Source organism: Calidris pugnax, unplaced genomic scaffold (assembly GCF_001431845.1).
Source record: "Calidris pugnax isolate Ruff unplaced genomic scaffold, ASM143184v1 scaffold17, whole genome shotgun sequence".
Classification (NCBI taxonomy): Eukaryota; Metazoa; Chordata; class Aves; order Charadriiformes; family Scolopacidae; genus Calidris; species Calidris pugnax.
In genome coordinates, this window is record NW_015090794.1 from 3,701,144 (window position 1) to 3,723,000 (window position 21,857).

General features: G+C 51.6%; 1 protein-coding gene across 1 annotated transcript in view; it reads left to right on the forward strand.

Annotated features, from left to right (window-relative positions):
- PRKCB (protein kinase C, beta) overlaps positions 1–21,857 on the forward strand; it is a 130,712-nt gene that overhangs the window by 59,549 nt on the left and 49,306 nt on the right. Inside the window, exons 4-5 of the mRNA XM_014936185.1 lie at positions 8,102–8,213; positions 9,370–9,498. Of these exons, the coding sequence (XP_014791671.1) occupies positions 8,102–8,213; positions 9,370–9,498 (241 nt within the window). The remainder of the gene's footprint in view (positions 1–8,101; positions 8,214–9,369; positions 9,499–21,857) is intronic.

A 21,857-nucleotide genomic window follows, 5' to 3' on the forward strand; every position in this document is an offset into this window, starting at 1 on the left:
TGAAGGATGTGATAGTGGGTCTGTGTTTTGGGCAGTGGCATTGCTGAGGACAGTGTGTCCGTTACACGGTAGCTGAAGGCAATGCCATTTTTACCAGTTACTTCTCTAATTGGGTCCAAATATTTACCGTGCTGAGCTATGAAATGCTCTCCCCTGAATGGCTGGACTTCCATGGTTGCATGGACATGTGTTCCTCCAAAAGCTCTGAGCATCCCTGTAGCTTCCACATCAATGTGCTGTCAGGTGGTGGTCCCTCTCCTTCATCCCCAAAGTCAAAACTGGTGATGTGTTCTGGAGACCCCAAACCCACCCATTCTGCTGTTAAACTCTGCTGGTTTTCATCTCAAGCTCTGAGACTCCCGTGCTCTCCTGTTCACAGGAGGCAGAGCTGGCGTGACCGTTCAAGCTGAAGTTTTCTGAGATATGGCAAGGTCTTCAGGAGCTGAAGTCAGGCATGTGTAATGTAATGCAGTTGGCAAACCTAATTATAGTTGGAGCTATTAGTAGGATGCATAATTATTTAAATTGTAGACAAAATAATCATTAAAATGACCTTCTTTGCGTTATCCTGCTAAAGGTCATCTAATCAGGATGCATTAATAAATATTGGAGTTGCTCTCGGAAGGTAACAGGCCAATGTAGCTTCGTTTTGATTTTGCATTTAATTTTTCCGCCATTTGCAGCTTTAGGAGGAGATTTCTGTAATGCTATCACCACGGCACCTTTGGTCTTTCCACGCTTCGTTTGCTGGAGGCAGAATCGTTTGATCTTTGTCTTGGGCTCCTCCTTTCTCAGAAAGCCCTAGAGTTGAGTGTTTGTACTGATGTAAGTATTGCTGCTGCTCTTTTTAGAAAAGGAGAGAACCTGCTCGGGCTGTGGGTCGTACAGGTGTTACTAGAGTCAAAAGCTGCCTTCACAGCATCAGGATGTGCTCGTTATCCCTTCGTGCACAGCATCACCAGATCCCAATCTGACACTCATAGCAGGGTGCAAAGAAGGTCACTTCACTTCCCCAAGCTTGATGTATTCTCTAGAGCGTTTGGAAAAATGTGGGCTGGCAGCAAGTAGAATGAGATTTTTGGCAGCAGAGCAAATGAAAATGCTGGTTGTACTACCCAAAAATTAGCAGCTCCTTCAAGTTTCTTCTTTCTGGGATCTCCTCCGGTGGGAAGGGACACTGGCTGCCGGGTAGTCCCTTTGCACAGGTTGACATTATGGGGATGCCTGTCAGAGGGTGGAGGTGGGATGCGCAGCTGGCCTTCCCTTCCTCCAGATTTTGCCCTTTGAGCCAGGACCTTCCTGAAGGCACCAAGCACCCTCTTGCCCAGGTCCTGCCTTAGAGAGCAGGACCCCCATCTCTCCTCGCCTACCTTGGCGATGGTAAGCAAATCTTCCCAGCCTTGCTGCAACTTGCTGCTTTCTTTTGTCTTGCTAATTAACTTCTCCAGCTCTCGTGGTGTGCCATCTGCCCCTCGCGCGAGGGCACATGCTCAACGCTCCTGCCAGCGCCGGCAGCCGGTGACAGTTCCCGTGGGATGAAGATGTATCTGCCGTGCTCCCTCCCAGCACCTTCTGGTGCTTCCCTGGCTCTGCCGGAGCCCAGCTCTTTCTCCTGCCAGCCTGCACATGTCTTCAAGCCTTCTAATTGAAAAGCTCTTCTCTGGGTTTCTCGGCGTGCCTGTGTCTAGTTACACCTGCTAAGATTGCAGCCTCTCTGGTTAGCCAAGTGGATGAAGTGAAGTGGATTGCAGCAGCGCTGGTTAAAGAAGTCTCTCTCCCAAGACCTTCTGGCTGGGTCCGAGCTGAGTTTGTGCAGCCTGTAGCTATCGGGAGGGCGATGAAGCCTGTGCCCAGCCGGGTGGCAATGGTTGGAGGGGGGGGTCTAGAAACGAGGTGTCCTGCAGGCAAGAGGTGTTTCAGGGTCTCTGAGCTGTTTCAGGCAACCCAGAGGGTGCAGGGAAGGTGCTGTGGGAGCCCCATTCTCACCGAGAGCTTACACTGTAAGAAAATGACTCTCAAGGCGTGTGAAAGATAAAAATCATTTCTTAAATGATGTTGAGATGCTAACACTGCTCAGGGAAAAAAAGCTGAGTTTGGCTTTTTTTTGTTTTGTTTGCTGCTCGATAAGAGAGTGTATTTTATTTGGTGTTGGCGGCAGCAAGAGAAGAATAACTGTCATCCGTATCCCTCCGCAGTTGTCTGACTAGCAGATGAGATCTTTTGTCAATAAAAATGTATTAACTTGCTGGAGGCTGTCAAGGAAAGCTGTCAAGGGCAGTTTTTATCTGTGGCCGGGTGTTTGAGGTGGAAGCAGCCCGAGCTGCGATGCTGGTGCCCGCAGAGGCGATGCTGCTGGTGTGTTGTTGGCCATGCTCGGGGGCTGATGCCCCCTCCAGTGCCAAGGTCCGGGCAGAGGAGCTGCTCCCATTCTGCTGTCTGCACTGCGTGAGGTTTTCTGGGGCTGTAACACTGTAAATGATAGAAGAATAGTTTTATTATCACTCGCTGGTGCAGCAGTGTCAAACCGTCTATAAATTGCGGCACAGAAGGAGATTTCCAAGGAGTTACATTATTGATAGAAAAGATGGTCTGTGATCGAGCCCCAAACCTTTGCCATCTTGCCTTGAACATGTCCTGTGCTTTCCTCCTGCTGTAACCTTCTTTCAGTGCAGTCTCTGTGCTTTATCATTGCCCTTTTCTTTGAAACAAAGACCCCTCACTCCTTTTCACTTCTTCTTTAACTTCCTTGCTTGGTTTTTGCTGGGTCTTGGAGCTGTTTTTCACCAAAAGCTTTTTTTCCCAGCCCTGTGCAAGCAGGTTGGGAAGATGCAGGAGGTGCCTCCCCAGGGCAGCAGCTCCCGAACAGCCAAGTGCTGCCAAAATCCCATCCTCACCAACAGCAGGGGGTCCCTGTCTCTGGTGGCCACAGTTGTCTTCAGTTCATCTTCCCCCCCAACCCCACCTCCTGGCTGCAGCAACAAGAACTTGAGCAATAGGAGGATACTGCCCAGAGCTGTCTCATTCCCACGCCTGATCCATCCCGGTACAAACTGTTATTTCCCTGGAGGGAACAACAGGCTCTTCTCTCCAGCATCACCTTTAGAGTCGCTGTCAGGCCACTTCTATCTCTCTGTTTACCGGGGGAATTTTCCACAGGGGAGATGTGGGAACAAAGTGTGAGGTTTTTTGGTTTTTACGTCCACTGCCTGGTTTTCATTAGGTGCAGAGAGTTAGCTGCCACTGTGTTGTATTTGCTCTGCTGTACACTGCTTAAATCGCTGTGAAATTCCCTTTAAAATAGTCTCTTCGTCTGAACCGTGTTAATTCTCCTTCAGAAGAGAGAATTTAAAGCTTTCTCTGCAACCAGGTGGGGAAAGCAGGGGTTCATCATCTTGGATCAGACCTCGGTGGCTGTTCTGTAGAGCCCAGGAAATTTTGACAGTACAAAGGATTAAAATAGCATCATCCATCAGTGTAGGTCCGGGCTGCCCGCATCCCCGGGGACAGCGGGGCGGCCGGACTCTGCTGAAGGACAAGCGACGCAGTGCTCTGGGTGAGGGTGATGGAACCCAAGTGCCCTTCACGCATGACTGATTTTAGAGATGAACCCAAGAGAGCTGGACATGTTTTTAAAAATGCTTTATGGCTCGGAGGGCTGGGCCTGAGGAAGGCTCTGGTCCTCCCTCTGCCTCCCGCCTCCTCCCTGCCCCAGGGAGAGGCGATGCCCGCGCTCCCTGCGAGCCAGGAAAAGCTGAATTTAATGGCATATGAAAGCCCAGGCGGCACCCAGCGCAGTGTTTGCAGCTCTGGGCACGAGAGAGGGCTGCTGCCTGTGCCAGGACTCGGACTTTGCCTGGGAAATAGCTGAAGCAAAATGCCCTGGTTTGCTGCTCTCCCGCCGTGGCTCGCTGCTCTCCTCTGCCCAGTGCCACCCTGACAGGCTGCCGCCAAAGAGCAAATGGCTTCCTGACTACCCTGAGCAGTGAATAAATTGTCAATCTGATCGATGCCACCAGCTGCCTGCCGGCACCTAATTGGGTAAGCGGTGGCGGCGGCTCTTGGACCAGCATCTCCATCAGGGTTCATTGGGAAAGGGTACATGGCATCGATGTGGTCATCTGGCGAGCTCGGTGATGGGTATGACCCTGAAGAAAGGCAGTGATGATGGCTGAGCCTGAATAAGGGTCTGGCTGGGCTGTGCTCGGAGTGCCTTGAAGGCCACGAGTTGATTACTCATTTATCAATCAAATGTCTTGTGTTCCTGGGAGAGCAGGAGAGCTCAGGCTGCTGTCAGCCCGGCCCCACGGAGCTTCAGGGTGCACACACAGCCCCCTGTGCCCACTGTGGATGGCTGGGGACAGCTTGGGTAGGAACAGTTCGAGGTGTGTGTGGTTCTGGGGGATGCCAGGGGCTGTGAGGTTTGCTCTGCAAGCCAGGGCTGCAGAAAGTCAGGGCTGCAATATTGCAGTGCCTTGTTTCAGGCTAAAAACCGGCTGCCGAGTAGGGAAGCAGAACTTGGCCCCCTCTGATGGCTCAGTGCTTGCAGGTACCAGGTCAAAGTCAACAGCTGCTCCTCTCCTTCCCTGGCTCATGTTCCGACTCCCTCATTTGGGCTCACGTCCTCCGACTACACACACATCCCTGCACTCGGAGGATGAGGGATCCGTGGCAGCACTGATTAGCAAGGTCAGAGCCTCTCGGTGCAGTAAAACACTCCTAATGGCATTTTTCAGTTCTGCTCCAAAGGAAGCTTTTTTCTGCCCTGTTCTTTGGGGACGGCTCTGTGCCGGCAGGGTGGAGGAGGAGCGCCTTTTCTTTTCTTGGCAAACTTCTTTTTAACCATCCTTGTTTTAAGTCTCTCAGCATCTGCATACGCAGTGATCTCGTCATCCCTGTCTCCGTGGTACAAAAATAGCCTCTTTGTAAAGCGACTTCAGCCTTGTTCGAAAATGATAGCCAGAATTTCCAGTTTCTGGCACTTTCTAAAGCACCGGTCAAGGTGAAAACGGGCCCTGGCAGCTGGAGAAGCGGCTCTGTCTCCATCACCCTCACGCCCTTGGGGTACTGGGTCTCTCCAAAACAGCCCCTCTGGGGTGGGAGCAGGAGGTGAAGCCTGAAATGCCCCTGTGAGGGATCTGGCTCCCCCCGCGTGAAGGGTCCCTGGTTGTGGGTCAGGGATGCTGAGGAGCAGTGTGGACACCGGTGGCCGTTCCCCTGCCAGCCCTCTCCTGCTGCCGCAGCGCTGCTCGGCACACGCTGTGCTGTCTGTCTCTGGCTTTTTTAACTCTCGGTTCCGGTGGGAATTGAAAAAATCCTTCGCGCGAAGTGGAAGTTGTCTCATTTTTGCTTTGAGCTTGTGTTTTTTTTATGAATGACTAAAGCTTTCGCTTGCCTAAATAGGAATATCTGTTTCTAGAAGGGAACACAGAAACTGGAGCGCTCGGGGGCGATTCCTCCCCGTGTCACACGCTGGGGTTTGACTGGCACGTGGCTTCTGGGATTGTTCAGCCTGGAGAGGTCCCTTCCAACCCCAAGTGATTCTGTGATTTTCTTGAGTGCTACATCTCCAGGGAAGCAGCCCAAGCCATTCCTGCACACGTACTGGTGGGCTTGTGGGTGCCAGGGCCAGTCCCTGGGAGATGCAGGGAGCTGATTTGCGATGATTAACGAGCTCCGTGTTGTACCGGCAAAGCTGCTTATGGAGATGGTGCCGAGATGCTGTACAAACAGAGCTCAGGTTATAAAATCAAGCAGGGTAAGTTTTTAAGGGCTTACACCATGTCGAGTGGGAGGATCTGCCTGACCCCTTAAGCCTCTTTAGAAGTGTATGGGTTTACGGTGGTGTCTGTTTGTGCTTCGGGCAGCAGTGCCTGGTCCTACCCTGCCTGCAGCACCGCGGGTGCCATCAGCTCAAGCCTGGCTGCCCATGGGCTGCCTGCCCGAGGATTTCACAGGGGGGGAAGTTCTCCTCTTACATCCCCTTCTCGCCTAAAATCCAGGTTTAAGTTTTCTGTGCTCTCACATCTCTGGGGAATGCAAAAGGCTTTCACAGGGTCACTTAATGAACTGTCTTTTTTTGGTAGCAGAAGACAGGTTAATCGTAAACCCTTGTCCTCCCAGGCTCCCTGTGATGCAGCTGATGTGAGCTACCAGACAGAGGTGTGATGCACTCTTGTGGCTTGAAGTGGTTTGCTTAGGGTTAAATGCGAGATGTTTCCAGTTGCAAGCACAATACCTTTGCTGAAGCCCGTACCTAATCCCTTGCATTTAACAGATTGAATTAAATGAAGCTCCATTACTTGTCCAGCTTTCTAGTGTCACTGAAGTTATCTGGGATGCTGTGAAATAATGCACAATATTAGTGATTAATGCAACTGAAAGCTTCAATGTAATAGCAGTAGGAAGATTAATTTCAGGGGAAGGTAATGTATTGGCAGTTATGTTATAGCTCAGTTCTGACTTCACTCTTTATTTATTTACTTAGCTTCAGTGCCCTGAAAAGGTGTCTTTCCTAATGCCCGGGCACCTTGCCAGGCCATTAAAAAGCCAGTCAGCTCAAATGACCGAGCTAGGGAGCAATGCCTCATCCCTAACCCTTAAAACAATTAACCTGAGATGAAATTAAGCCAGCTGCTACTTGCCACCGTCTTCTCCCTCGCCTGTGTGGGTGCTGCTACTGAGTGTGCTGAGCATCCGGGCTGGTGGCCCCAGTAGCCTCCTCTGCAGAGCCGTGGGTGCCCGGCACAGTCCCAGTGGTGACATCCCTGCCCCTCCAGTGGGGTTTCTCCAGCTCCTGGGGCAGGTGAATGAGCCACAGGCTGCTGCTGGGACTGGTTTGCTGCCCCAGCTCCCTCCAGTAACCACAGCAACTTAAACCAGTGCTGTCCCTGCTGCTCTGGGGACAGCAGGAGACATTCTGTTGCTTAGTCCCTTCCCCTGTGTAACTTGGTGATGTCTTAAAGTTGCTCTGCATTGGGCTGGATAAGTGAGGTTTGGTCAGGACTTTCAGAATTGTCTTGTCTTGCAGAGAAGACACCCAAGAAATACCAAGTCCTTGGTCTGCCTCTGGCATTTGTTCCGATGGTTGATCCTATCTCCCTGTTGAGAAATTATTTCTTATTTAAATTGTTTGGCTTTAACTTATTAATGCTTATAAGTATCTAAAGGGTGGTTTGAGGGAGGATGGAGCCGGACTCTTTTCAGTGGTTCCCACTTCCAGGACAAGGGGCAATGGGCACAAGTTGGAACATGGGAAGTTCCATTCAAATATGAAGAAGAACTTCTTTAGGGTGAGGGTGCCAGAGCCCTGGAACAGGCTGCCCAGGGAGGGTGTGGAGTCCCCTTCTCTGGAGATCTTCAAGCCCCACCTGGATGGAGTCCTAAGTGATGTGCTCTGGGCAACCCTGCTTTGGCAGGGGGTTTGGACTGGATGATCTCTAGAAGGTCCCTTCCAACTCCAACAATTCCCTGATTCCATGATTCTGCAGAGGTTTGTTGGAATCCCAGAGCCCTGTTTGCAAGGTGCCTGTGTAAGACTGCAAACGGTGTCCAGGATGAACTGGGCCTTCCTGGTTTTCCCTGCTCTGCTGTTGCAGAAAAGTCTGCCCTTGGTTTTAAGAAAGCTCAAAATATTAAAATATAACCTAAGCAGCTTGATTCCCTGGGATTTTGCTGGGGAGGGGCTTGTGCCAGAGCACAAAGATGTTTACTGGGTAGTCAATGTAGATGGAAATAATGGCTGGTTTTTTTCACCTTCATCCCACTGGGTTGATGTGGAAGTTGAGTAGTGTCCAGCCCTTATGTTGGTTCTTACGTACCAATTTCACCTGGTGTTTTCTGTGCTAAGATCAAGTTATTTAAAAACAATAAATCCTCAGACAAGCCAATGCATTGCTTTTTCATTGTTATGGCAACACATATAAAGACTAAAAAAGCTGGATCTTGGTGCCTGTTGGAAAAGGTCCACATCAGTCGGTGGCAGTTGACTGAAGTCCATTAACAGCACCTCCAAAGCCAGCTGGCATGTGAAACGTGGAGAGCGGTGGTGCCTTGCCAATATTTGATGCAAGTTTATAATCTTTATCTTTTATTTTCCTCCTAGGATCCCCGGAGCAAACACAAATTCAAAATCCACACGTACTCCAGCCCCACCTTCTGTGACCACTGCGGGTCGTTGCTGTACGGGCTCATTCACCAGGGGATGAAATGTGACAGTAAGTGACAACGGGTGGCTGTGGTTGCAGCAGTGGGGGGCTCTGGCACCCTGAGGTCCTGGGCAAGGTCTCCCACCCCACCTGAGCTGCTGTGAGAGCCTGTCCCCTCTGCCACCGGTTTGGAGAGCGCTGCTGGCACCCAAGGGGCTGGGCATGAGTTGGGCACCTCCTCACCTCTCGTGGGGAGCCCCCCCTGAGCTCTGTAGGGAGAGGGGAAGGAAAGGCGTCTGCCTGGGAGGGGTTTCCTGCCTGCAACCCCCACCCCGGCAGCATCACCCGCATCCCCCCCCCCAGCAGCATCATCTCCAGTTCTGGGTTCTCTGCAGCGCCAGCTCCGACTGACACCCTGTGGCCATGGTGGTGCCTGCTGCGGTGACACAGCCTCTCCAGAACACCAGCCTGGCTTCAGGCACAGGAGAACCTGGGGAATTATTGTACAGAGAGGAGAAGATGGGGGATAAAAGAGGAGGGAGAGGATGGAGAGAGAGATATCAGTTATTTTCCAAGTTAATCTTGTACATTCCTATTTAAAAGGGCTGTGAAGATACAGCGTCTGCTTACACGCTTACGGGGAACAGCAGACTCTGCTGCTTGCCATGTGCTGGCTTTCTCATAAATATAGAAGCTTGCTGACTGTTGTGGGAACAGTGTATTCATTATCACCTTTAAAATGTTACCAAGTGAAAATGAATTTCTTTAAAATATAATTTTTTTTGTATTTATTGATTTTTTTTTATATATAAAAATTTTTATACATGTATATATGCATACGCATATGCAGGAAATTTTTAATGCCCCTTTATCAGCTCCTGGTGAATCCGGCTGAAAAGCCAGCATTGCCCCATGGGTGTGATGGAAGAGAAATTTGAGAAATCAGCAAAGTAATTAGAGTAAGGGCTAAAAGCCCTGCAGTCTCTGTAGGCTGGACCCAGAACTGCTGGTGGTGGTGGGTTCCTGTGTCCAGGCAGGGCTTTGCTGAAATCTCCAGCTGCATTTGAAGGTCAATTTGCTCCGCGTTTATCCCAGAATCCCTCACAAACATCCTCATTTAAACGGAGGACAATTTCTTCCCTCCAAATCCCCTCTGAGCACCCTGTGAGCTTTGGCAGAGGGGACAGGAGTGCTGAATGTCCCTTTCTTTCTCTCCGCCCCGCAGCCTGTATGATGAACGTGCACAAGCGCTGCGTGATGAACGTCCCCAGTCTGTGCGGGACGGACCACACCGAGCGTCGGGGACGGATATACATCAGGGCTGACATCGAGAAGGATGTGCTCACCGTCGTAGGTAGGTGTGTCACCCAGGTACAAACCCTGCAGACGGGGTTGCCCAGTTCCCCCTCGGCAAGTGAGGGGCCTGCGATGCCCGGTGTCTGACTGGTGAGGAGCAGGCGAGGCAGGACAAGGCCTTCTCCAGACATGCTCCTGCCTTCTGGGCCAGCTCAGGCTGGGGCTATCTGTACTAAACTGCTTTACAGACTTTTCAAACTGCTTTTTGAATCATGTAAAATTTCAGCATCCTGGGGAGGGGGGGGCAGAAAGTTCCGGCCTTTAGTTGTGCCTTGTGAAAACGTCTCTGTTGTGCTGTCTGTGTGATGGTGAACATCCATTTCCTGATGCTCTTTCCACGCCCTTAATGGTACCTGGGCCTGTACAAGTCTTGGTGGGAATCTTGGAGAGTCCTTGTATCTGACTAGAGCTTTGCAACCTTCAAGGGTAGATTTAGATGAGATATGAAGAGAAATTTTTTGCTCTGAGGGTGGTGAGACACTGGCACAGGTTGCCCAGAGAAGCTGTGGCTGCCCCATCCCTGGAGGGGTTCAAGACCAGGCTGGATGGGGCTTTGAGCAACCTGGTCTGGTGTGAGGTGTCCCTGCCCAGGGCAGGGGAGTTGGAACTGATGATCTCTAAGGTCCCTTCTACCTAAACCTTTCTATGGTTCTATTCTATGACCTGCTTCTGCCACCCCCAGGTGGCCTGTGGGGGCATGGCTCCACAGGGACCCACCTTGGCATGTGGGGGCAGTGGGCTGAGCTGTTGGGCAGGCTTCTGCTGGAACAGATTTCTGGTGGAAAGTGCCCTTTCCACATTTTGTGCAGAAATTTCAGTTTGGGGCGGGCAGGGGGAGGCGCAGAGTGGTGGTGCCATCCTGCAGTGTCCACCTCCAGGGATGTACCAGGTGATGGGAGATGGGGCTGGAGGAGGCTGTGGGTAGCCAGGCAGGGCTGGGCTCAGCAGAGACCCCTGCCCTGAGTGTCCCAGGGACCCAACAGCCACCTGTGGGGAAACCCTTTGTCCCCCATCCCATTTTCCTCTGTCCTGGAACTCCTCTGTTCTCAGTTTGTGGCAGAAAACAGGATTATCTCATTTCCAAAGCCTTTTGCCACTTGAATTTTGAGTTCCCGGAAGATATTGCTTCCCCCGTGACCTGTAAGCATCTCATGAGATATAAGCCATGTTCTTGTAAAACCTCTTGTCCCCTGTGTGGAGAAGGTCAGACTGAAGATGTGACTGTCTCAGTCGGGTGCCGGTGACCGGCGTCTCGTGGTGGGGGTGGGAGGCAGGGAGAGCTCTCCGCAGGCAGGGCAGGCAGCTTGTGGGAGAGCTGGGCTTTGTCTCAGGAAGGCTGAGCCCGGAGCTGAGCTGAGGAAGGAGGTTTCTGCCCACGCTGGGTAACCAGGCAGCTCTGGGCGGTTACGGGCTCTGCAGGGGGCTGCCGAGCTGTTCAGGGTTATTCACAGGATGAGTTGAGACCGTGGGGTGTAAAATACCACCTCCCTGCCCACGCTCCAAAGGTCAGCCACCCCTCTGAGTGTGCTCCGGGGGGGTACCAGGCTGATGACACTGATAACAAGGACCGGATCCTTGTTCTCTGGCATCCCACCAGCTTTGGCTGGCTCCTCCTGGAGGAGTCTGGTCTCCAGCATCCTGCAGGGTGGCTGGGCTGGCAGCAGGAGATGCTGCAACATCCACAGGGATCACATCAGTGGGATGGGGTCAGCTCTGAGGCGTCCCGCTGTGCTTATCAACTCTAACAAGTGCTTTTTACCCCCCAAGGAGAGTGTGGGGCTGTCGAGATCTCACTGCTCTGGGTTGGCTCCTTCTTGCTGGGGAGGGCAAGCTTGGCAGAGCACATCTGAAGAGACACGTGTGGTCTCGGCAGGGGGGGGCTCCAGCCCTGGCTGCCTCTTCTCTGCTTCTGCAAGGGATGGCCCAAGCTGGTGCCCCCAGGATGGTGGGAGACGAAGGGGAGTGTTGGTCCATGATGGACACAGAAGCTCCTGCTCATGGAGGTGCCCAAGGTGGGCAGGTGGTGGCACGAGTGACCCCAGCCTCACATAAGGAAATGCGCTCGGGTGTGATCTGGGAGTGTGGAGAAGAGCCAGGGTCCTTTCTGGCCTAGAGAGCCCTCAGAAATGTTTTCAAGAAAAATGCTAAGTTATTTAAAATATTAATGAAAAATTGAAAAAAGTTGTGGGTGAGGTTGTTTTTTGTTTGCTTGTTTGGTTGGGTTTTTTTTGTTGTTGTTGTTTTATTTTTCCTTAAAGGAGAGCTTCAACGAATCACACAGAACTTGCTTTCAGAGAAGTCCTGCTTCCCAGGCACCTTCCCTCCAGGGGATGGGGTGGGACTGGTGCCCAGCCTCCCATCAGAGGGCAGGTGGAGGCCGACGGGGCACAGAGCTCACCCTCCCGCTGGCACCAAGGGCTCCCTGGCACCGGAGCCGTGTTCCCATAGCTCCGAAGGCAGGAGAGAAACTCCCCCGGCCCCTTTCTGTGCAGCTGGATTTTCTTTTTTTCAGCTGGGTTTGAAAGACTGTTTTATTTCTGGCCCTTTATGGAGGTGTTGGTGAAAACATGTCATCTGTTGGCTTTTCCAGAAAGGCAGGGAAACGTACTGTGCTCTCCAGCTCTGCCGCATAGCTGATGAAGGAGTGGGAGCACTTGGAGAGAGGAGAGCCTGCGCGCTGGCTCCCGAGGTGGGGAGCTCTGCCTTCCCTCCTGCCCCTCCAGCCAGGTGAGGGGATGGGGATTATTTTCTCTCCAGAACTTGGGAGGGAAGGTGGAAAGGTCTGCTCCGACCCAAAGCAAACATCAGCACCCAGCCCTCTGGAGATGTGGGAGCCATGCGCTGTGCAGACCACGGGCTGGGAGCTGGGGTTTGCTGGGTTGGCTCCTCTCCAGTTGGTCGACAGAGATTTCTATTCCCCCGGTGACTGTTTGCTTCAAAAAGGCAAAGCCCTCAAACAACAACTGGGTTAGTACCGCCAGGTTTTTGGCAGGGAAAGGCCAGATGCTGAAAAGTTGGCCCTTGAGTTGTGGCCAGGGAGGTGTCACAAAGCATGGCAGAGGGGTGGTCTGGGTTTGAATGTCCAGGGGCTTCACCTGGAGGGTGGTACCAGGGGTTTGGCTGGGCTGGAAGAGCCATGGCGTGGCTGATGGCTGCGCCTGGAGGCAGCTACCCTGCAGACGTGGCCAGGGTATTGGGCTGCTCTAGGGGGTCTGTGTCACTGACTGCCACCAGTATCTCTTCCTGCAGGACCTTTTAGTGATAGGACAAGGGGTAATGGCTTCAAACTGGAAGAGGGTAGATTTAGATTAGATATTAGGAAAAATTTTTTCTCTATGAGGGTGGTGAGACTGGAACAGGTTGCCCAGAGAACCTGTGGATGCCCCATCCCTGGAGGTGTTGAAAGCCAGGCTGTATGGGGCGTTCAGCAACCTTGTGTGGTGGGAGGTGTCCCTGCCCAGGGCAGGGGGGTTGGAACTGATGATCTCCAAGGTCCCTTCTAACCTAAACCATTCTATGGTTCTATTCTATAACCTGATTCTGCCACCCCCAAGTGGCCTGTGGGCTGAGCTGTTGGGCAGGCTTCTGCTGGAACAGATTTCTGGTGGAAAGTGCCCTTTCCACATTTTGTGCAGAAATTTCAGTTTGGGGCGGATTTCAGTTGAGGGTGGGAGCGAGAGCACAGCAATGGATGGGTGGGTGGCAGAGGGGTGGGGATGAAGTGTTGCTGGGGGGCGAGCCCCACTGCTCAGGTGCTCGGGTTTGGGATTGCAGATGGAAGCTGGGCTGTTCACCCGCCTGCTTGCCCTTCCAGCAGGTGCTGTGGGGCTGGAAGCTGTTTGGGCTGGAGAAGACATCTGGCAACTAATTGTCGATGCACAAATGAGCACAGACTAGTGGGAAAGGGGGAAGAGGGTTTCTACAAAGCAAGGAGATCAGGTCTGAGCAGAAAGATAAGAAACAAGCTTAAAGATGGACCTTGTCTAGCTGCAGATGGAGTTTCATGGCCCAAGGAACTAAGCCCCTGTTTTTGAAGGGCTTTCTGTGGTGCCTGGGCACCTTTGGTCCCAGCTGCATGGTAAAATGCAGGTTCTGGTCTTTGGGGCAACATCTTCTCTCTATCCCACCAGGTGTGGAGACCCTTGCCCAGAAATTTAGTAAGATTTCCCATGGCAAAGAGCATCACAACCGCAGTGTTAAACGTGAAAGGTCCCCAAGTGCTTGTCTGTTGGAAGGAGCAGGTAGTGTTTGGCTGGGACAAGTGCCTGCAGGTGGCAGCACAGGCACGGCCAATGCAGATGATCAACTCACTGCTTTTATTTTTTCATCAGCTTAACAAATTTGACAGGAATTTGCCATATGCTTTTCGGCAGCATGTTTTTCTTTTCTCTCTCTTTCTCTGATTTTCTAATATTTTTTTTTTCTTTGTAAAGGTAACCTTTTACTCCTAGTAGAAAACACAGCTTTTGGGTTAGAATGACTTGTTTGGTTAGCTAGGGACCTGAAAAACTGCATCTATCTGCACCCCCCTTTCTGAAGATGACCATGACTTGCCCCAGCAGTGTTTCTCCCCCATCACGCTCAGAGGAGACCTCCTCTGTGTGACATGTCCTCTCCAGGTAGGAGACGCTGCTGCTACCAGTGCAGCGAATCCTCACCATCTTCAGCAAACAAAATGAAAACCAATAGAGAAGAAAGTGGGTTTAAATGTAACACGAACTTGCACTGTGAACCTCACCGCCATGGGGTGCAGTTTTGACCCCAAACCCTGCTGCGGTGTAGGGAGGGAGTGGGTGTTTTGCACGGACAGAGCAGCCCCAGAGCTGGCCGTAGGTTTTGCTGTCCTCCATCTTCAGCTCACAAAATGAAAACCAATAGAGAAGAAAGTGTGTTTAAATGTGACACGAACTTGCACTGTGAACCTCACCGCCATGGGGTGCAGTTTTGACCCCAAACCCTGCTGCGGTGTAGGGAGGGAGTGGGTGTTTTGCACGGACAGAGCAGCCCCAGAGCTGGCCGTAGGTTTTGCTGTCCTTCAGCAAGGGTTGTGCTTGCACTTCTGCTTTTTTACAGCACTTGGCACAGCGCGGGCCTGCCTACGGCACGGTCTGCCAGATACTGAGATTGTAAAAATTATAATAACAACATGAGAAAGATCCAAATTTCAATATTTTTAACCCATTCTTAGTTCTGAAGAACCAGGGTGAACCTCAGAGCTGTAGGGCAGGAGACCGGTGAGAACATCTCTATGAGTTCCTGGAGGATCAGTGAGGCTTTGGGCGGTGGCCCCTGGAGAGGCAGAGGATTGAAATTCAGTAGCCAAACCCCCAGATTTCTCAAAATCCACAAAATATGTCCAGGACAGCCCTGGCTGGCTCTTAGTGGGGTTGACTTCCATTGTGTGTGATTCAGTAAGCTGGCAGCGTTGTCGCTGGCTGATGCTGGCTCGGAGGGTGGTGGGGAGAAGCCTGGTGGTGGGGACCAGCCCCGGTGCAGCTCTGCGAGGCTGAGTACAGCTGGCTGGACAGTGGACCAGAGGTGACCAGGGCTGATGGACCAAAGGTGACCAGGGTTGGGGTCTGGCACAGCCACCACTTTGCAGATCTGCAAGGCTGTGTCCGGAGCAGCAGCGGTAATGAGAACCTGTGGAGCTGCCCCTCCTAATTAGCTTCCCAGCTCTTGGGTCTGTGGTGTTAATCACTCCGTTTTGTTGGGAGAGCAGCTCTGTTACAGCTCCTTTCACGCCGTAGGTTGGATGTAATTTTATAATGGGTGCACCCAGGAGCACAGCTTTGTGCGCTGCAATCAGAGCCCTGCATTGCCACTGTCCCCCCGCTGCTCGGGGGTGGCTGAAGCACTGGGATTTAATTTATTGGTGTTTCCAGTCATTAAAAAGGTGTGGTTTTGTCTGATAATAGAGCACCTGGACAAATAAATGGCACCTTCCTAGTGCCTGTGGCTTTGTGCCGTGGGCTCGGCATAGTGAGGCTGTGGAGTGTGTCCCCCCAAGCTCCGTGCTGGGGACAGGGCTTGCAGCTCCACCAGCTAAAGGTGGTTTCTGAAACACAGGAGGTTTCGAAGGGCCTTGTTAATTAGGGCACAAACCAATCTGCATCTCATCCAGTGAAGCAAGTAGATATGTGCTCTCAGCAAGCACTTCTCTTCTGAAGCATCAATGTGAGCTGCGTGGGGACTGCCATCATCGAAAGCCCAGGGGTGTGAGCAGTGCTGGGACAGCCCCGACCCCTCACCACCTCCCCTCTGGGACAGTAGGGGTTTTGCTACGTGCAAGGGGACAACCAGCTGCAGGTGACATCCCTGGCTTGGGCACTCTACTCCTAGGGGGTTGGTTTGGCTGTTGGACAGACCGTCCTGCGCAGCATCTGGGTGGGAGGAAGGCTTTGGCTCAGAGCCTCGTTAGCCGAGATGGATTTGAGCAGCAGGAGAAATGTGTCTGGAGATCTGGCATTTCTGTGCTCTTGGGCTGGCTGGAGTGAAAAGCACTTACCTTCAGCACTGAATAGACCGGACCCGGGTGTCATGGTTTAACCCCAGCCAGGAACTAGGACCACACAGCCTTTTGCTCACTCCTGGCTGCCCCCCAGTAGGGTAGGGAGAAGAAGGAGAAAACGAGAGGAAAGGAAAAAAAAAGCCTTGTGGGTTGAGGTAAAGATAGTTTAATGGAACAGCAATGGAAGAGGAAAGTAATAATAGTAATAATAATAACGTTGTTAAGAGAATATACAACATAAAGTGATGCAACACAAGCTGCTCTCACCACCCGAGGATTGGTTGTCCAGCCCATCCTGAGCAGTGATTGTGGGTTCCCACCCCCCAGCCAACCCCCATTTCTATACTGGGCATGACATCTATGGTATGGAATGTTCCTTGGGCCAGCTTGTCCTGTCTATGCTCCCTCTCAGCTTCTACTATATAAACATTACTTAGCAACAATTAAAACAATATGTGTTATCAACATTATTCTCATGCTAAATCCCAAACGAAGCAGCTACTAGGAAGAAAATTAACTCTGAAACCAGGACACCAGGGAATGAGCGCGTGAGGCTTGAAAACCTTGAGTAGCTGACTAGAAATGGCAGAATTTAGCAGCTCTGCTTGCTAACTGTGTTGGTTTAAATCACGATAAAGCATCCTGGCAGTCGGTGCTTTGCCCCGGAGCAGGTCCTGCGAGTGTCCTCGGAAGAGAGTGAGGTGAGCTGCTGGGTGGCCATTTGGGGAGAAGTTTCTCCAGCTCTTTGGCTTCCTTGCATCAATACCACGATTCTCATAATGCGATATTTAGAATCTGTTTCACTTCTGGAAGGGCGGATGGAAGTTCGAGGGGCGAAGTGAGATCTCCCCTTCTGTCATCCGCCGCGTACACCACAGCGAGCTCCTGCCCGCGGCTTTGTCATACTGAGTAGGTAGCATGGGCTGGGTTATTTAGCTTGACAAAAGAGTAGTTGTCTTTTGGGCCTGGTAAACAAGATGTGGGTACCTAGCAGTGCTCTGAGATGTGTGAAGTTACCAAAGCAAGTTAATTCCCTTTGGGTGTTACTCAAAAGATGCTTAATTGACTTGGGCAGTTTTTACCAAGTCGCTCAGGGAATCTGGTCCTTTATACCCAGCAAGTCTGCAGATACTTGTCGCCATTATTCCCTGCTCCAAACATTGTTACAGCTCTTGGCTTTGCCTTAAATATAAAGAGAGGATTCCCCAGAGCTGGTGGTGTTGGTTTGTGTCCACAAGTCGGATCCTGCCAGCTCCGAGGGCAGTAATGCAGGGAAGATGGTGCTGCTCTCCCCTGACCTTGGGGTTGACAGTATCACAGTTTCTTCTGAAGGAAACAGGAAAAAAGAGACTTGTGAACGTAACAGCAATCCCAGCACACGGGATGGGACATCTGCACCCACCAGGGCATGAGGTCTGGCTGGGATGTGGTGTGAGGATGCTGCGGAGTGGGACCAACGTGGGGTGTGGGTCTCTGAACCTCCTCATGTGGGAGGGAGATATGATGGAGCGTGGCAGCGCATCATTTGGCTGATGTTGGACAAGAGCAAATATATATTCACAGTCTGTGTTCTGCTCTGGGCTTTGATCAAGTATCTTATTAGTGGGAAAAGACTGCTGAATAAAGTGGGGAAATTGTAGCAAATTAAAATGTCATAAAGGCGTTGCACATTTTTGCTTCCGTAATAGGAAAGCTTCCCAATGCAGATTATTCTGAGCCTGTCATATTAAGGGACATGAATATTTGAGTTTGGGAAATGGAGGAGCGAGAGAATATGCAGGTTGGGGCTTGGACACCATGAAATCTATTGCTTCTCCGAGATGGCGAGACAGCAAGTTGCTTGGAGGACTCTGCCTGTGGATTGCTCCTCTCCTGTGGCTGAGAGCTGGATGTTCCTGCCACTCCGTTCAGGCAGGAGTTGTAGCCTGTTATGTGTCGGTGTCCCTTGTCGTGTGTCGGTGTCCCCCGTCGCATGTCAGTGTGTCCCAGGGGGGTGCTCCCTGCACCAAGCTGGGGGTCGGCCAGTTCATCACAGATCTCAGGGAAGCAGTGTTCCACAGGGACTAAAATGCAGAAAAACCATGATAGTGTTGTGCTGCGAGTTCTGGGGTGTATATGGGAGATGGAGAATGTTCAGCGTGTTTGACCTGTGTGTGTGTGAAAGTGGAGTGTGCCCTGTCCTCGTGCAAGGGCTGCTGGAGCGTGGGGATGATGTCGGGTTCCCTCTTCTCTCTTGGGTGTCTTGGCAACATGTTGATGTCCCCGGTGGATCCTGCAAAGCTGAGATCCACGTTAGGACCCGCTCCTCTCCTGTGGCTGAGAGCTGGATGTTCCTGCCACTCCGTTCAGGCAGGAGTTGTAGCCTGTTATGTGTCGGTGTCCCTTGTCGTGTGTCGGTGTCCCCCGTCGCATGTCAGTGTGTCCCAGGGGGGTGCTCCCTGCACCAAGCTGGGGGTCGGCCAGTTCATCACAGATCTCAGGGAAGCAGTGTTCCACAGGGACTAAAATGCAGAAAAACCATGATAGTGTTGTGCTGCGAGTTCTGGGGTGTATATGGGAGATGGAGAATGTTCAGCGTGTTTGACCTGTGTGTGTGTGAAAGTGGAGTGTGCCCTGTCCTCGTGCAAGGGCTGCTGGAGCGCGGGGATGATGTCGGGTTCCCTCTTCTCTCTTGGGTGTCTTGGCAACATGTTGATGTCCCCGGTGGATCCTGCAAAGCTGAGATCCATTTTTTTTTCCGTGGGGACGTGGTGTCAGCTCAGGGTCACAGCCGATAGCCCTGTTGTGCCTGCAGCATTGGCAGAGGCTGCCAGGACCAGAGCCTTGCTATTTACTGAGCTGATGAAGTAAAACATTGACCAAAACTGAAACCAATTATGCTGTGATTAGATAAACGAGCTGGAAGTGCGTTAATTAATAATCACCGGCCCAGGAAGATGCAGCCATAATGAGTCCTGTGCCATTTCTATTGTATAAGCATGTGCAAATATATTCTTCTGCAGAGCATTAATTAAATGTTTTAACATGCGAGAGTGTTAATCCAAGAGCTGGGTGCTCACTGGAATGCAGCCACTCCTGGCTGGGGATGGTGGAGGGAGGAAGATGAATGCTGTGGGTCAGTCCAAGAGCCTTCCCCTCTCCAAAATTCTGTCCAGGAGGTGTGAAATAGGGGGTGTCCCTGGCATGGCGTGACGGTTTACTGGTTGAGGTGCTTGGGCTGGGTTGAGGTGACTGAGCTCTGCTCTGACCTCTCCTTGCAATGAGCAGGGCTTTCAGAAGGGTTTTTCCCTGTGCTGGGCAACGGGAAGCAGAATTATCTGCACGTATTATTACACGTTGTAATGGCCTTACTTACTCAGAGATGAAGGTAAAGGATTTGGCAGCCAATGTAAGCTGTCTTTAAGATCTTTAAGAGCCGGGTAGGAGTGGGTTTTGTTGCAGGCTTTTTTCTTTTCTTTTCTTTTTCTTTTTTTTTTTTTTAAGATAAAAGTGAACCCCCATATGGCACTGCATATTTAGCAAAGAACTTTCTGGTCTTCTATCCAGTATATTAATCTTGCCTTCCCATGGAAACCTGGGTACCAGCCGTGAACAGATACACGACCCCAGGAGGGCGATGGGGTCAACTGCTGCCCTTTCAAGTAGGGCTGTGCAGCATCTCCCGTGCCCCCAAGTGTGGGGCCAGCGTGGATCTTTGGGACAGGGTACCTTTGGAACCACTCTGGAGATGGGGAGCAGACCTGGAGCTGGGCCATGGTCTGCATCAGCTGCTGCCTTCCCTGGGGAGCTGTTGATGGGGTAACAACCCCCTTTGCTTTATATGAGGCTGGTTCTACCCCAGGTGAAACACCATCCTGGGAGCAGAGTCAGAAACCATCCTCTCGTGACTGCTACCCCTTTGGCTGGGAACGGAGCTCAGTAGGGCCATGCCATGTGGTGGTGGGACTGGTGGTGAAGTGGTCTTCAGGGAGGCTTTCCTGGTGGAGACCTGCGAGGGTCCTCCCCATCGCTGGGGCTGGCAGCTCAGGGATGCTGAGCACTGCATCCTTCCTAGACCATGTGGCATTTGGCTGTTCCAGTCTTTCCTGGCCCATATCTCCAGGGTACAGCTCTCAGTGGAGCTGGAAAAAGGGCCTTGCCCTGCTCTCACAGCCACTGGCAGCTTCTGGGCATGACCTCCATGGCCAAAACAAACTGCCTGAAAAGGCCGTGTTCCCTCCTGCTTTGGGTATTTATTACAGTGATATTTCTCCCCTTGTTTTCCATTGGAGATGTGGGTGTCTGCAATAAGTGTCTCTTCCCAAGCCTGTTCCTGCAGTTGCAGCTGGCTGAGTAATTAAAAGATGTTGTCTGAATAATTTATTTGGAAACTATTGCAAATTTTGCAGAATAAATTATTCACATATCGTTCAACCTGCCCTGGCCCTGCAAGGTGGAGCGGGTGACATCTTGTTCCCATGGCAGTGGAGTGGGACCCAGACCAGGACCAGGACCACATCTCCCTGCAGGGTCCCCTGGGCTTCCTCACGAGCATCATCGCTGCCCCTGCAGAACCTCAGCTGAGCAGCCAGAGCTGTGGCCACTAGTCTTGGTCTGCTGCGGCTCCACCAGGGTGATGGGGTGGGATGTTCTGCAAACGCATCTGGAGGGGGAGAAGGGGAAGGAACTAGTGTAAAATCAGGGTTATTCATCCAGGGTGCCTGGACCAGCCCCGGTGCGCGGCAGTGAGGGCATCCTGACTGTTGGTGCAGTGATGCTCCCCGTGCCTACGGTGCCGTGGGCGCCCAGGAAGGAGCACACCAGGTTCTGCCGAGCAGCAGCCTGCGTCAAACACTCACTTGCACACGCGTGTGCACACCCACGTGTCCCCTCTGAGCATGCCCAGGCACCCACGGTGTGTGGAGGAGGATGTGGGCACTGCCAGCGCTGTCCTCACCCCAAATTCCCCCCGAAAGCGAGAGAAGTCCAGGACCTACCCATCATCTTCCTGACCGTAGCTTGAACCCAGGGCAGCTTCTCTCCAGCAGCCACCAGGAGCTGTAGCTGGGCTTGGTATCCAAAGTGATTTAAGACCTGCTGCTTTAAATGGGATCATAATATTCTTACTGATCACTATTAATAATGATGTTACTACTTCTTAATGATGCACAAAACTGTCAGGATATGACAGATGTAAAACTGTTTTACATCAAATTTAACTGTCAAAGAAACGCCATAAACGGTTGGAGAACAGCACATTTCCCCCGACACGAGGTATCACTACTACACTTCTTGAGGCTTTTATTTTTCTTTCACTTAATTGTTGATTTCTACTTGAAAAGTCAGGCAGTTACTTAAGGTCAAGCAGAAGTATTTTGTTTTTTAAATGAATAGATAAAATTATTCCCATTAATGAAATTTTTAGGCCTGCATGCTGAGATAATAACATGAGGTAATCAAATCTCATGCTTCAGGGCATAAACTGATTGACTATGAGGGTCAGGAATTATTTTTCCTGTTCCTTAAAGAAGTGAACAATGGCCTGATAAATGACGAAGGCTTATTCATTTGTCTCCAGAGGATGTTACTCTGGCTGTGTGGACGGTGAAACGTGGAGCAAAGTCAGGGCGTTGATGCAGTGTGACATAATTTTGCATCCTCTCTCTCTCTCTCTAAGGGGACATCGTCTGGTTTGAGTCCTGGGAGCGCGTGGCTCCTTCCAGCTCCTGGGTTAGTTCTGCTGGTCCCACAGAGGCTGTTGCCCTGTGTCTCGGGGGGTTGAGGAGCCCCCAGGGATTTCTGCTGACCCCCGGGGCAGATGAAGAACAATGGTCACCAGCATGGACCATTCCTGCCCCGGTTCCTCG